General features: G+C 41.8%; 3 protein-coding genes across 3 annotated transcripts; 1 reads left to right on the top strand and 2 right to left on the bottom strand.

Moving 5' to 3' along the window:
• Nucleotides 1–841: 841 nt before the first annotated feature.
• On the bottom strand, nt 842–2,587 carry J4E78_000524 (uncharacterized protein; the record flags this gene model as incomplete). Its single annotated transcript, XM_049361187.1, has 1 exon — nt 842–2,587. The coding sequence occupies one exon, from the start codon at nt 2,585–2,587 to the stop codon at nt 842–844; it is 1,746 nt and encodes a 581-aa protein (XP_049226470.1).
• Nucleotides 2,588–3,116: 529 nt separating this feature from the next.
• J4E78_000523 (uncharacterized protein) lies at nt 3,117–3,842 on the top strand (the record flags this gene model as incomplete). Its single annotated transcript, XM_049361186.1, has 1 exon — nt 3,117–3,842. One exon carries the CDS (start codon nt 3,117–3,119, stop codon nt 3,840–3,842), a length of 726 nt encoding a protein of 241 aa, XP_049226469.1.
• A 144-nt stretch (nt 3,843–3,986) lies between these two features.
• J4E78_000522 (uncharacterized protein) lies at nt 3,987–5,834 on the bottom strand (the record flags this gene model as incomplete). The annotated part of the gene is made up of 5 exons (XM_049361185.1): nt 3,987–4,222; nt 4,275–4,664; nt 4,717–5,144; nt 5,234–5,428; nt 5,491–5,834. The coding sequence occupies 5 exons, from the start codon at nt 5,832–5,834 to the stop codon at nt 3,987–3,989; spliced, it is 1,593 nt and encodes a 530-aa protein (XP_049226468.1).
• Between the last annotated feature and the right edge of the window lie 9,410 nt (nt 5,835–15,244).

Raw genomic sequence — 15,244 nt, 5'->3', positions numbered from 1 at the left:
ACGTTCCGCGTCCTTGCATACAGAATCGTCAACCAGACTTGAAGCATCCCCTTCGCATGACATGTACCTTCGATATGATTCATAGCCTAAAACCATTGGACGATAATGGGCCTCACTCATCAGGCTCAATCATCAACATCACAAAACAACGCAGTCTTCCAACCACATCAATAAACTAAACTCTCCCTCACGCACTCCCTATCACCAATCCTTCGCTCCCTACTCAACGACCATTCATAACCTCTTCTCAAGACCCTTTCCCTCCCCATGACCTTTCACCGATATCCATCTCCACACTTCCCCACATGCTGCAATGCACATCCACCCCTGTCTCATCACCCTCGCAAAAAACGCGGTGTGATGACTTGTGCTGCATCGCAGGAGGTGCTCTTTTCTGTTTTTGCCTGTTCTCATGCATTAAGATTTATGCTTAGCATGGCTTATCACGCACAAGACGACGCAAGGCGAATGCTTAGCCTGTGACATTTATGAGGGGAGGGGTTGAGACGTGTGGTGTGTGGGAGGCGTGGGGGTGGGTGAGTAGTTCATTGGCGACGGAGCGGAGGGCCGGGTGAGCGTGCATTGGAGTAGAAGGGGAGGGGTGTTGATTGGGTGTTTTGTAGATACAGATTAAAAATGTTCGGTATGGGGAACTAGGTTAGGCTTGTTAGGGGATTGGTATGTGCGGATTACTTGATTTTTTTAGACACCGTTCTGGATTATGAATAGTCGTATACCAAATGACTTTCCGATATCTATTCCATTTTATACTTCGCGTTTTCTCTTCCCTTGCAAACTTGCGCCTACTTGCTACCACCACAGCCACAGTGCGATAAGTCGCTCACCACATCTCCCAGACACCCTCCGGCAAAACCGTCCTCATAATCTTCCAATGACTCACCGCACCATCCTCATGGAACTTCTCCAGTTCACCCACATCCGCATTGCCCATGACCCTGCCTCCATTCTCCTTGCTCACGAAATCGTAGTTTACTTCCAACTTTTCTTGCGGTTGCAAGAAATTCCTCCTCGCGATACTACCCAGGTAGTCCTTCTGAACCGTATCGCGGAAGTTGACGGCCGCCTTGCCCAGACCGTGATCATTCTTAACGCAGAAAATGACCATGTTGATGAAGTCAGCTTCACCTTCCTTGTGTTCTGCTTGAGGTGGAGAATCGCGGAAGAGGCGGCAGGCGGGGAAGATGGCGTGGATGGTGTTCAGCACCAGTCTCGTTGAGCCCAGTGTAAGGTCTCCGGCGTAGTTGATCGCGACGAAACCTTCTGGCTTCAACAGGTCGTAGAGGCCTTGCATGAACTCTGTGGTGAAGAGGTACACGGGTTCTGCGCCGCCGGTAAAGACGTCGTGGATGATGTAGTCGAAACTGCCGGGCGCTGAGACGGACTTTTGTGCTACGTAGGCGGTTGCGTCGTCGATGACGGCTGTGTGGTTGGGGTCTAGCGCGAAATACTTCGTTGCGTAGTAGTGGACTACGGGGTCGAGTTCGACGATCGTCGTGTTGATACCGTGCGCGATCATGGCGTTTGGTGCTGTGCCGATACCGAGACCAATCACCAATGCAGATTTCTCGCTGTCGTCTACGATAGGTATGGTATCGACTGGGGGTTCCATGAGGCGGACGGCTTCGAGGAGTACAAAGACGGCGAAGATGGACTCGCGTTGGCGCTGACCTTTAGCATAGGCTTGGGGTGTTACGAGCCACTCGCCTCCAAGGAGGGAGTGGTCGCATCGAAGAAGACGGAAGGCATTGTCGGCATGGTTCTCGATGACAGAGACATATCCAGTGACGGACTCATGACGAGCGAGAAGCGTGTAGTTCTGCGTAGCCTGCAAGGTGGAGTTTGCCAATTGTAGACCGTGGGTTGAAGGATGATGCGGATTCGTCCAGAGCGTGTGGAGGATTGCCGGAAACGCGAGGAGGATGACACGTGATGGGCTGAAGAAGGCAGATGCTGAAGCAAGAAGCATCTGCATACCCACGCGCGTGAAGTAGACAGATGTACCGATGAAGCCGGGGATGAGAGCGCTGCTGATCTTGGCTACCGTCGATACGGTGAAGTAGGATGCAGTGGGGATGGCGATTTCCTTCAATGGCGAGGGATTGATTCCGGTAATATCGATGCATTCCAGTAGATCAGCGGCAGCGAAAACTGATAAAAACAGTAGGGGGAAGTAGGTAAGGGACTCGATGAGCAGAGGTCCGTATTCTACCCCAATTTTTCCGCTGTATGGGAATAGTAGGAACTGGATGACGGGTGTCCAGTACGCTACTACAGCGATGTACTGTGCCACATTTGCAGACACGTAGCTCTTCAATGCTCGTCGTGTTAAGAGTGCTGCAACAGCTGTGATAGTCATAGTCCGTTGATGGTGCAGCGATGCTGGGATTGATCCATAGATAGGAGACAGGTTCAGTTGTGAGACTGGTGATGCGAAACCTGCGACAAGCAGGAGTGCTGCTGCTCTACCAACATTCAGAAGAATAGTCGATGCTGGGGCATTTTGCGCCTGGGTTTCCGCCTCTTTCGCTGCCTTTGGCTTCTTCGGTGTCTTTTGTTTCGGCGACATGATGTAGAATTCCCGTTCTATCTCTTCCTATCAACCCAAATCGAAATGTTCTTGCTCAATTTGCTGTAACAGCTTTCGCGAAAAAGAAAGATGGCGAAGCGTGTGAAGCGTTGAAAAGACCAGATATCGCGTAAACGGTCCAAGGAATCCCAAGTTCTTCAAGCACTCTATACGGACCGTATATCCGCGATAGTGTAGTCGGCCCGCGAACAACGATAGAGAGCAGCAAGCAAAGTGCAAAAGAAGGGTATAAGGCAGGAAAAGGAAAGGAAGAGACGTTGAAATTAAAAACCAAGAAGGCCAGCTGTTCCTGGCTGAATGGGATGATGCACGGGTGAAACGGGCGATCATTAAGGTGGAGTTCGTTTCGACTGGGCGCGTTTCGCACTAGAGTGTGGCGCCCAGCACGGCGTGTGGCGTCATTACCAAGCATTGCGATTGACCATCACTTCTACCATAGCGACTGCAGTGAGAGGGTTTCTGGAGTCTGAATCCTCTTAGCATGCCATACATGACCGGATCACCCAGAATGGCGCCAGGTCTCGCCCTACGACCAGCCAACGCGCCGGATGCAGCCAAGGACCCCGCGACCCCCAATGGCCATGTCAACGGCGACGCATCAGCCCCTACAACCGAAGACGTGGAAATGGACGATGAGATAGACGAATCTCTACTCCGCGACCAACTCCGTCAGCAACAAGACGAACGCGCGCAACGACTCCAGGCTAAGAACCGGCGCAAGCGTTACCTCGAAGTGCATCCCGAATACTTCTCCGACTCGTCCCTCGAGCTCGCCGATCCGCTCCTATACGACCGCCTCATACGCCGCTTCCAAACTGCATCCGAGCGCGAAGCCGAAGGGCGCAAGAAGGGCTTCTCGGGCCAGATGGCTACCGATCTGTGGCGCGCCGAGGCGAAGAAAGACGCGCTGTCGCAACCCGATCCGAATTCGCTCTTCACATATAACCGCGGGCCTCAGGGACAGATAATGGAGGAGGAAAAGGACGATGTACCCATGACGAAGGAAGAAGGGAGAGCGTGGTGGATCGACGAGATGACACAACGCTTCCTGAGAGGTGGAGATGATGATTTTGAGTATGACAAGTTGGTCGACAAGAATGCCAAGTACGATGACCCTGAAGCGGAACGCGACTTGGAAGACGCGTATTTCGAGAGCATGGAAAGCGACTTCGATTCGGACGGGGAGGGGAAGGAGAAGGTGTTGACGGGTGAGACGGGCATACAGGACTATTGAGCACACGCGAGCGATGCACAAACAGCCAGGAAGGGAGTTTTTGGCTGAATGCCATAACTATCGCCGAAAACTCTTGCAATCGCAGGCGAAAGGGTACGTCGTTACACATTCTATCTGTCTGAAGTACGAGACTAACGACACAGACTACAGGAAATACTTGAACGTAATCGCCCGATCTCCAAGCGCGCCCAGCTCCTCGGGAGTATACCCGTTATGCGCGCCCTCGGCTACCTGTCGCTCCCTCTTCGCGTTGATGCGCTTGTAGTTGAACACCAAGAACAGCAACGCTACGATACCCGCCACGATGAAACCGAGTTCGAGGGCATGGCCGAGAAGATAACGCGGCGCGTCTTCTGCGCGATAGAAGTTGGAGGCCATGGCTAGAGAATGTCAGAAACAAGGAACGTGGCAGATGAGGAATGGACAACTTACCACCCGCCAAATTACCCACGGCGATCTGGATAGCTTGCCCGGTAGCTCTCTTCGTACTTCCCGCAAGATTGTTGCTTAGCCATGTGATATTTCCGGGGAACGCTGGATACAACGCACACGCAGCGATGAAAACACCTGCGTATACGAGCCCTGGCACGCTGCCACCCGCGATACACATGATGAAGCCGACAGCCATGATGCACAGGCACACCAAGATGAACGGATACCGCTTGCCAACTCTATCGCTGAACCACGCGACAACAACAGCCAAGACGGAAGCGGTGATATATATGGGTACAGTGAGGAGTTGGGCTGTCGAAGAGCTGTATCCGAGTGCGCGGATGATGGATGGGAGGAAGAGGGATATGCCGTATAGCGGACATACGATACCTGTCCATGTTAGTTGGGCACACCAGCAAAATAGTTAGGAAATGACACATACCCCAATAAACCAAGATATTCGTCCAAATCTGCCAATCGAGGAACGCCGCTTTGACAAACTTCCACTGGAAGCTATCATCCTGCGCGACCCTAACACCACCATCCGCCTCTTCCTTGTAGTTCTGATACTTCAAGCGGTATACAACAAAAGCCCTTTCTTCCTCAGTGAGGAAAGTAGCGGTTTCCGGGAAGTCGTAGAGCGTGAAGTATGCAATGACTGCCACGATGACAGTCAATATCCCCTCCAGAATAAAGATCCAGCGCCAACCCGCAAGGTTTCCTACGCCGTCCATATGTGCGATGCCAAAGGCGAGCAGACCGGAGAAAGCGCCTGCGACGGAGGCAGCGGAGAAGAAGAGGGCTTGGCGGAATTGCGCTTCGTGTCGCGCATACCACATTGTGATGTAGTATGCTACTCCTGGGAAGAGACTATTCAGATCATCTGTTAGCCTGACGCGCTCAATCGGCTGTAGAGCATGCCATTTCCATAGGCAGACAGGGACTTGGTAGAGACATACCCAGCTTCCGTAACGCCCAAGAAGATTCTGGCAATCAACAATCCCTCATAACTCTGCACTATGCCCATGAGCGTCATGACGATGCCCCATGCTACCATGATGGTTGGGAGCCAGATCGATGGCCGAAGCTTTTTCAGTAGGAGGTTGGAGGGCACTTCGAAGAAGGCGTATGTGAAGAAGAAGACTGTTAGACACCTGCTTCCATTGTTAGGCTATCATATAAACTCAGAAGACCGATAGATCTGCGAAAAGCATACCAGTTGTACTGCGCACCCGTCATATTGAGATCTTCCGTCAACCCTTCGATCTTCGCGTTACCGATATTTCCTCGATCTAAAAAGGAGAGTAGGTACAATAGGGCTAACATGGGGATGAGGCGCAAGTCCATCTTCCGCAGAATCTTCTTCTCGTCGAGATGCGCAAAAGATGCCATTGTTACGCCTGGACTTGTAGCCAGCGCATCGATGCGCGCCCGCTCCTCTGCCTTTGTTCTCCCATGGCTGAAGGATGTGATAGAGGCTTTGCGTGCGGCATGGATAGATGCGCTATCCGGGGAATCGCTGGCATGGGATAGCCGGTGAATGGCAGGCTTCTCGTCCATGATGGGGGTTCAAACACCTGTATTGAAGACGGGGCGGATAGGCTTGCGGGGAAGAAGAGAGATACAAGCAACACCGTGCAATAAACGACCACAGATGTCAGATAACTAAAAGCTAAAGACCAATCCCTCGCAACATGAAAGTCCGGGCCCCATCCCATACCACCTCCCAAAGCCACGAGACGCTGATCCCCGCCGTCGCGCGAGCGCGCCCACTGCACGCCTGTCTAGCCGAATAACCATCGTCTCCACCCCCATGGGGCGCCCGGTCAACGATTACCGTGACTATCCAGCGACCGTTCACCCGTTAACCAAAGTTTGCTCCGCGGGTACACACCCCGTCATGACACGCTCTTACTCGGTCATTGATAAAAGTCCGCCATTGACGCACGCCCAGCCCCTGCCCACCCCTCTTGTCTGCCTCCCGCACCATTCAGCATGTGTGACGGAAGCCTCCGACGTGCGTCAAGACTTTTGCCGTCCAGTCTTGTGCGAGAGAGAAGAGTTTTGCTGTGGAGGCAGGTGGATCTGGGGAAAGCTGGGGTAGACGCGGAGGGGATGGACGGTAGTTTTTGCTTTGTTGGGGGTTAGGTGGGTGGAAGGTGAGGTTGGCGGGTTGCTGGATTGGGTAGGTGCCGAGGGGAGGCGGAATGGGTTCCGCTTATTGACTTTGTTAGTAGGTCCGCATGTCTCCTCGCGCGAACTCTCATGTTTGATGCGGTACTAGAATCTGGAATGTACAACCTGTTATGGCATTCAGGGAAAAGAATCACACGATATGAAGACTTGCAGTTCATGGGGGGTGCATCTTCCATTATGAGAGCCAAAAGTAAAGACTCAGTGAAGAAAAGTGGTACAGGGTATTATACAGGCATACTAAAAGAAAGACAATGAAGCGAGTAATAAGATACCGCCTCCCAGAGTTCGTACAGAATCAAACATGTCGTCCTTGACAGAATGTTAAACAGTGGTAGAAATTCAGCCGATGAAAGACAATACAGGATGTGGTACATGATGTTGATGATGCATGGTAGCTGAATATGACCCCTTCAAATATACACACCCTAGCTGAAGCCAGCGGTAGCAGTATGAAAGTCGTTTGTAGGTCGCATTGTTCGTGTACGGTTAGAGAATGTGGTCGATGTCTCTCTTCAAGAGATACTGATCGGGAGTGGATTCCATGTAAACCAAAGTCTTGTCCATGCTTTGATAGGAAGTAGTCCTTCAATCGAAGTTCTGGGCATTGGCTTGAAATTCGATTTGATCAGCGGCGCTTGGGTATAAAGCCAGCATATGATTCGCCGGGTTTGAGACATCCACTGCATCTCTTATGTTCACACGGGAACGGACATTGCGGATAATCAACGAGGTTCTCTATGCCATCCTCACAACAAACCCACATATGAAGTGGAACGATGTCGCGTTGTTGAGGTGTCGCCATAGTCCAGTGAATGTAGACGTGACAACTCGATGGCGTTGATAGAGGTGGTAGTCTTGATCTGTAGATCGATGGATGGTATAGAACAATGGAAGGCTTGTGAACAATGGGTACAATGTAAGGAGACATAATGCGCATCTTGATACATGTAATGACTGGTCGTAGTCTGAGTCTCGCAATGTTGGTGACTGTTCATCATGACAGTAGTTCTGACTATCCACCGTGACTGTGACGTGACTGTAGAATGGGAGGTATGTGTCATTTGAAAAGTAGAGAAGAAGTGATGAGATGAGGAGAACGATGATTGTAGCAATAAATCGCTGTAAAGATATCTGCTACTTCGAACAAGAAGTCATACAAACGCAGAAATGTAGGCATGCGAAGCTATCATGAGTCTAAGGGAAGGATCAATTCGACGATCCATTGTTGCTGTGAGGAAGTCAAAGCTGCCAGCCACCAACACCATACGTCAAGAGCAAGGATCGGACATTGAACAAAGTGAGGACATGTGGTGTAACGTAGAGATACCGGTAACGACAGTGGGGAAGATAAGTAACTCGAAAAGGTGACTAGTGATGACGTGTTTACAAAAGAAAGAGAGAGTGAGCAGCGGAAGTGAGAGAGGAAGGAGATGACCAGAGATCAAAGAGCAACCAGAACACCTGTACGCCATAATCTAGACAAACCGATAGAACAACAGCCTGAAAGGGAAGCATAGAGATGTGAGAGGCCGGAGCAGAGAGAAATAGAAAAGACATGGTAGCCATCATACCCAGCTCGGACCTAGGATGGTTTTGCTGCCCCACAAAGCGGGCAGTGGGTGTGCCAACCAGCATTTTGGGTGCCCTCACACCCACCGTAAGGGTTGGGGCAGTCCCATACATCATCAGAGTGGTCGGGAGCGAAGTTGCAACCTCCGTGAATATCGCCAAGTCTAGTAGGGGTCGCGATGGGGGACACTGAGTGATCGCCATGACCAGTGGAGATGGAGCTTGGGTAGGGTGATGTCGTCAAGGGTGTGTAATGAGACTCCTCATCGGAGTCAATATGAGCGTGCTTCAGTACTGCCGAGAGGTTTCCGGCACAGCGCGCGTGTCCGTCATAGTCGCTTCGAGTGTTGCGATCGTCTGGCACTCCGCTTAAAGTTTCCTGTCCTACCGACATGACTCGCGAAGTGTTTGGGATGTTGAAAGACATCGCTATAATACCGATCGAGGCTTTTGAGTCTTGCGTTTGGCCTTGTAATGATGCGCAACGATCTTGGAGATGCTGGACTTTCGATAGGCTTGCGAAATGGTTTCTCGATGCTTGGAGACGTGGCTAAGTTCGAACAGAACAATGAATGGAATAGCTGTGAGGTTGAATTCTTTTGTTCTTTGCTTCTGGTAGATTGTGATAAATAGATGTATTTGATGATAGAGATGTTATTGCTGTGATTGATGAGATGATCTATACTGAGGAGTCGTGTCGACGGCATTTATACATGTGTATCGAAGAATGTGAAGCTGTAAACGACTTGACAAAAGCCATTTGCCTCGTACATTACCTGTGATGCTCTTGACCGCGAGTTCCAAGGGGCGTGTACTAGACCAGAGGGGCCCTTCAGTCTCCACCCAGTTCCCCCTACTAGTTTTCGGCGCATCAGGGATGTGTCCCCAATACCTACATCGTGAGAAAGACCGCTTCACTGCGCATGCCGTAGTGCTATTGTCTAAGCCCACGAAGGGACGTCCGATGCCGAAGAGTCATTGTGGTACTCCAACGAACGGGCATCGTGAGGTTCAGGTGACGCTACCGTATTAGGCGAAAGGTAGGGAGAGAAAGAGCGGCCAGCCCTATGGATGAAGATCGTCGTACGGCGGAGCATGGTGCTGCAACCTGGCAATGTTGGCATTTCGAATCCTTCCCGTCCCCACCTTGCAAAGCAGCTATGTCGGGCGTCGTTGCGATGGGAGTATGCAGCAACATCGCGCCATTGGCGATAAGCGAGCACTAGATGCATCAATATATTGGAAGATTGCTTCCTCGAGGTCCAGATCTGGCAGTATGATCCTAGTCGGTTGTCGAAGTCTGCCGCGGACGCATGGAAAGCGTGCCCTTCGCGATACTACACACGTCATTAGCAACGCAGCGCTTCATATCGCCAATTGACTCGACATTGTCTTGGCCAATAGAAGAGAGGATAGCAGTCTAAAATATCACCATAGCCACTGTCCTCTCGACCGATGTCACGAAGCGCGCGTAGAGGGCGGTAGTTTCGTCGTGACGAATCTCCCAAGATCGTGGACGCCTGCGTCGTAAGGCTGCCCGTCGGCTCCGTCGGCAGGCAGGATATGCAGTGCAGCAGGCGACGTTGGCCTCAGAAAGGGCTTGAGAGGGCCTCCGTGCAGGCGGTCTGCGCACCGTTTGCCTGGTCGTGGGTTACCACTCTAGGGCAGTGGAAGCGACGGAGTTGGTGTCGCGCATGTCGCAATGTTGCGCATACACGCAGGTGACCCAGAAGGACCTCACTGGCACCCATGGCGACTGCGAGCGGCATGTATGTCGATGTTAGCAGTAGAACGCTGCGATGGAAAGGCGCGGTGTCAACACGCATCTCACCCAAACCAGGGTCTCCCGCACCCCAAGCTCGCGGTTGCCGTATACCCGATCGACCCACCCATCCAGGAAGCTCGCAGACGGCAAGCACGGCAACAGTCCAAGACAATGTGCTTTGCTTGATCATTTGGCTTCTGATAAGGATTTGTGATCCGCGCTGGCGTTTAAGCTTAATTGTGAGGTTAATGCGACGTTGTTGTCATGCGTTGTGAGTGTTGGTGTAGGATGGCTGCCAAGAGCGGTAACGTGACTTGTCTTGGCATTTGTGTACCCGCCGTGGAGAACACTAATGTAGATACTAGATAATATGTGTAGCTAGCAAGGTAGATAATTTTAATTTTGTTAAGTACACTAGAGTATTAAAGCTTGTAAACTTCTAGACAAATTAAATTTATAAAAAAATAAGCCTTCTACCTACTTATAGTAATAAATACTTAGTAATAGTTTTAGATCTTTTAGCCTAAGTAAAGCTATAAATAAAAAATTTCTTAAATTATTAAAAAGTAACTTTTTATAATAAGTACTATAAAACTTTATAAGCTTTTTTAAGTATAAAAAATAACTAAAGCTATAAAGTATAGTTATAGTAGTAAGAGAAGATCTTACGTATAAAATTTTACTCTAATTCTTTTTTTTTTCTTTTTTATACTATATTACTTAAGATACTAAGTAAGTACTATTAGTTTATTATTACTACTACTCTTACTAACTTAAAAGCTATAAAATATTTTTTATATTTAACTACTATACTATTTTTTTTAAAGCTTTTACTATAATAAAGTTTATAAATTTTATACTAAATATACTTAAATAACTAGATATTAATACTTTAAAGCTATAAGCTATTAAAACTATTAAAATTCTATATATATATATAGCTATACTTAATATTTAAGTAGCTACTTTTAAAGCTACTAAATATAACTATAAGATTTAAAATATTAATAGTAAAAATTATAATAGTTTAGTTTCTTAGGTATTAGGTCTACCTTAGGCTAATAGCCTATATATATATATTCTATCTCTAAGTACTTTTTCTAAGCCTTACTATAATAATATTATAATTTAATATAATATTATTATTTAATCTCTATATAACTTTTATACATTATTATAGTTTATAATCTCTAATAAGTAACTTAGCGTTTTAGCTAGTTACTTCTAGAAGAGACTTACGCTAATTATAACTATATTACTAATTTACTTCTCTAAAAACTCTCTAATTAGAGATACTTTCTATATTCTTTTACGTAACGCTAGCTCTAGTTAGATTATAGTAAGCTTTAAAGTAAAAGCTCTAGTAACTACTACTTCTAGCGCTATTACTCTTTTATTTACTAAACTAACTACTACTTCTACTACTTATAGTTAGCGTAGTAACTAGCTATAATAGTAGTTATAGTCTATATACTTTACTACTTTAGACTCTCTTACTACTATAGTCTTTAGTTTCTAAAACTTTTATTAAGTTCTACTTTACTTTTATAGCTCTTCTAATCTATATAATAGTAGTTTACTTAATATTTTTAGTTTCTTCTAGAATAGCTTTTAGTACGTTTTACTTATAGATAGTAGTTCTCTTACTAACTCTAAGAATAATAATACTAATTTTACTTAGATTTATTATTCTCTTAATAACTATAAAGATAATTCTAATTATAGTTATAGTTATAGTAACTTAATTAAGCCTTTAATAAGTAATACTAAAGCTATTAGCTTTGCTAATAAACTACTTAACGTTACTAAAACCTATAGTAGTAAGTAGCTCTACTACGCTTTACTTAGTAATCTACTTAGCTATATTAACTATAGTAGTATATACTACTTTCTTTATACTACTAAATTACGTATTACTTATTATAATAAAAATAGTAACGCTAAGCTTAATACTACTTATATTCTAGTTAATAATAAAAAGTCTAATTACTTTATATATAAAGTATTTCTAAATACCTAGTTACTATATAAGTCTATTATATCTCTAAGTAGTAAGTAGTAATAGCTTTTTCTTTTTATAAAGTTTAAAAATATTCTTTACTATACTATATTCTATATACTTACTAACTATAATATTACTAGCTATATTATTCTAAAGCCTAATCTTCTACTAGGTAGCTAATCTATCTTAGTAGCCTATAAAATAAATATATAAAGCTAAGCTAAATATATTAGTAATCTAGATAAAACTCTATTTAAAGATAGGTCTATCTATATATTATAAGATAGTGTTAAGCTCTATAAGCTTCTCTTTAATACTATCTTCTATTTTAATAATAATCTAGCTATATATATTAGTTATCTCTAAGAGACCTAGAAAGAACTTACTAATAAGCGTAATACTACTTACTTTTTATATTTTTAGAATATAAAAAGTAAAGAGTTCTTTAGTACTATCTAATAGTAGTTACTTAAGTTAGATAGTAAGGTTATAACTCTAAAGAAATAACTATATCTAATAAAAGATAATACTTATACTACTATAGTCTAGCTTAAAGAATATTATATTACTACTAAGTAATAAGTTAGTTAAGTATATAAGTATAAGAATATATATAAGAAAGCTTATAAAAAGAAGTATACTACTTATATTAAGATACTTAAGAAAGTCTTCTAACTAGAAATACTTATTAAAAAAACTTTACTTTTTTTTTTACTAAATAACTTAGATAACTCTAATTTAGAGAAGTTAGATAGTTCTACTAGCGCTTTTTATCTAAACTACTACTAATATACTACTAACTATTTTAACTCTCTAACTTATATACTTCTTTTTATACTTACTTATAATATATATTTATTACGTCTAGAAGTATAGAAATAAATAGAAGATAAATTATTATATTATAAGCTTACTTAAAAAGCTCTCTTAAGTAGTAAAGCTTCTAAGAGCTTATCTTAATCTATACTAGTATAATTATATACTATACTCTTAAGAAGTATCTAGAGGTATATTTTATAATATACTTTCTAAGTAGCTTATAAGAGTAGGCTATATAGTTATAATAAGCTCTCTTATTATAGCTAAGAACGCTAATTATATACTTATTAGAGCGTATATAGTACTAAGAGCTTACTTAGTATACGCGCGCTAATTATAATATTACTAAAAATTATTTAATTAGCTAAACGCTCTTTACCTCTTACTTAAAATAAGAGTAAGTATCTTTAATTTTTATTAGTACGCTTACTAACTCTAGTAGTATACTTTATTATACTAATTAAACTAAGTATACTTCTTTATATCTATCTCTAAGCTTTCTAGTATTATATTAAAGAAAAATAAGTATAAGTATAAAAATAGCTACTCTTCTAAAGATAAGTAGTTTAGTTTTAGCTTTATAAGCGCCTTTAAAATAACTTCTTTAAGTTTTAGTTATATAAGCGCGTTAAAGGCTAAGCTATTAAGCTCTAATACCTTTAACTTCTCTAAGTACTTAGCTACTCTCTTTAAAATAAATAATTATAAGTACTTAAATAAGCTTTATAGTATTTCTAGAAACTCTTCTAAGCGTAGTTCTTCTAGTAAGAAGTAAAGCTCTAGTTCTATAAGTACTTTTACTTCTATCTATAACTTATTTACTACTTTAACTTATACTTCTAAAAAGTCTAATTTATTTACTAAGTATAGTAATATAGTTACTTAAGAGTAGACTAATAATATTTTATATTATAATAAGCGCGCTACTTAGAAGTACGCTAATAAGTAGTATACTTATAATCTTAAAGCTAAGAATAAAGTAAAGTAAGAGTATTATAACTAGATTACTTATAAGTATTATATTACTAGTTAAGCTATAGAAAATAAGTAGCGTTTATATTATAAGCGTAATAAGTAAGTTAAGTATAACTTAAAGCGTAGTAATAAGAATTCTAAAGCTAAGATAGTTACTAAAACTAAGTATATTAAGTCTAAGAATAAGCGCTTTATTAATAAGTAGCGTACTAAGTAAGAATACTTTAAAATTCTACTTCTAAAAGCTATTAAGCTCTATTAAGAGATAGTTTTAGAGAAAGTAATCTACTAAGTATAGTAGTCTACTAATTCTATTAGTATAATAAAAAAGTACTATAATAAGTAGACTAGTAAGACTACCTAGAAAGAGTATACTAACTATAATTCTAACGTTACTACGCTCTTTTAGAAGCTTTCTAGTAATTTCTATAAGTATTTTACTAAGGTTACTATTATAGTTTTTAGTTCTTTAGCTACTAGTAATACTTATTCTAATATTCTATTTTTAAGTTCTTCTAGTTCTAAGAGCTCTACTTCTAAGAATTCTTCTACTATCTCTTTTAATACTTCTAAGCTTTCTACTAAAGTTTTAAGTAAGCTCTCTATTTCTTAAAAAAGTAGTATAGTTTATAACACTTTACTTTTCTTTAGCTCTACTTTTAAAAAGAAGTAGTATTCTTTTATTATTATAAGTAGTATAGAGAGCTCTCTCTTTAATCTAAAGCTCTCTATCTAGTCTAATAGTTTAGATAGTACTAATTCTTCTAATAAGTATAATAATAAAAAGTATAATAATAAAAAGTATACGCTTAATAATAATTCTAAAGATAAAAATAATAAAGCTTTAGTAACTAAGTCTATACGTAAGTATTTCTTTAAGAAGCTTACTTTTATTACTACTAGTAAGCTCTATAAGATAGTATACTTTTAATACTTTTAGTTTATAAGTACTAGAAAGGCTACTAACTCTTTCTATAAAAACTATATAAGTATTAATAAAAGTAAGAAGTCTACGCGCTACCTTACTAGTACTATTAGTAATTATAAATATAATAATATATATATATACTTTTTTTTAAGCTTAAGAAGCTTTACTAACTTCTTTTTAGATCTAAGTATATAGAGAAGATTACTAAGCGTATAGTTAATTAGTTTTATAATATAGAGTAGAATTTAAAGACTAGTTATTTACTTAATATTAAAAACTCTTACTTTTATAAGCTTATCTATAACTATAATACTACTTTTAAGTAGTATCTTAAGTATAGCTATATAATCTAGAAGCATAGTAAGAAGTAGAGCTTTAATACCTTAAAGGTAGAGCGTAACACTAATAGATCTAAAAATACTTCTAGTATTAAGTAGTTTTAATCTAACCTTAATAATAAAGCTAATAACGCTTCTACTTCTAAGTAGCGCTCTTCTAGTAAGTTTTATTCTAGTACTTTAACTTCTTAGTGCTAATAAGCTTTATAAAACTTTATCTAGTAGTTAAGTAGATTAACTATAATAAAACTATAAATAATAGTATAGTACTCTCTAATAATAATAATAGAAGAGCATCTTCTAAGACTATTACTAATAATACTATTATAGTTATCTATAAAAGTATTACTACTAAACTTAGTTATATATTTACGTTTA

Source organism: Alternaria triticimaculans, assembly GCF_023758025.1.
Source record: "Alternaria triticimaculans strain BMP 0046 chromosome Unknown scaffold_1, whole genome shotgun sequence".
Taxonomy (NCBI): Eukaryota; Fungi; Ascomycota; class Dothideomycetes; order Pleosporales; family Pleosporaceae; genus Alternaria; species Alternaria triticimaculans.
The sequence above is the reverse complement of the archived record's forward strand: the minus strand, read 5'-3'. Positions and strand labels throughout refer to the sequence as shown.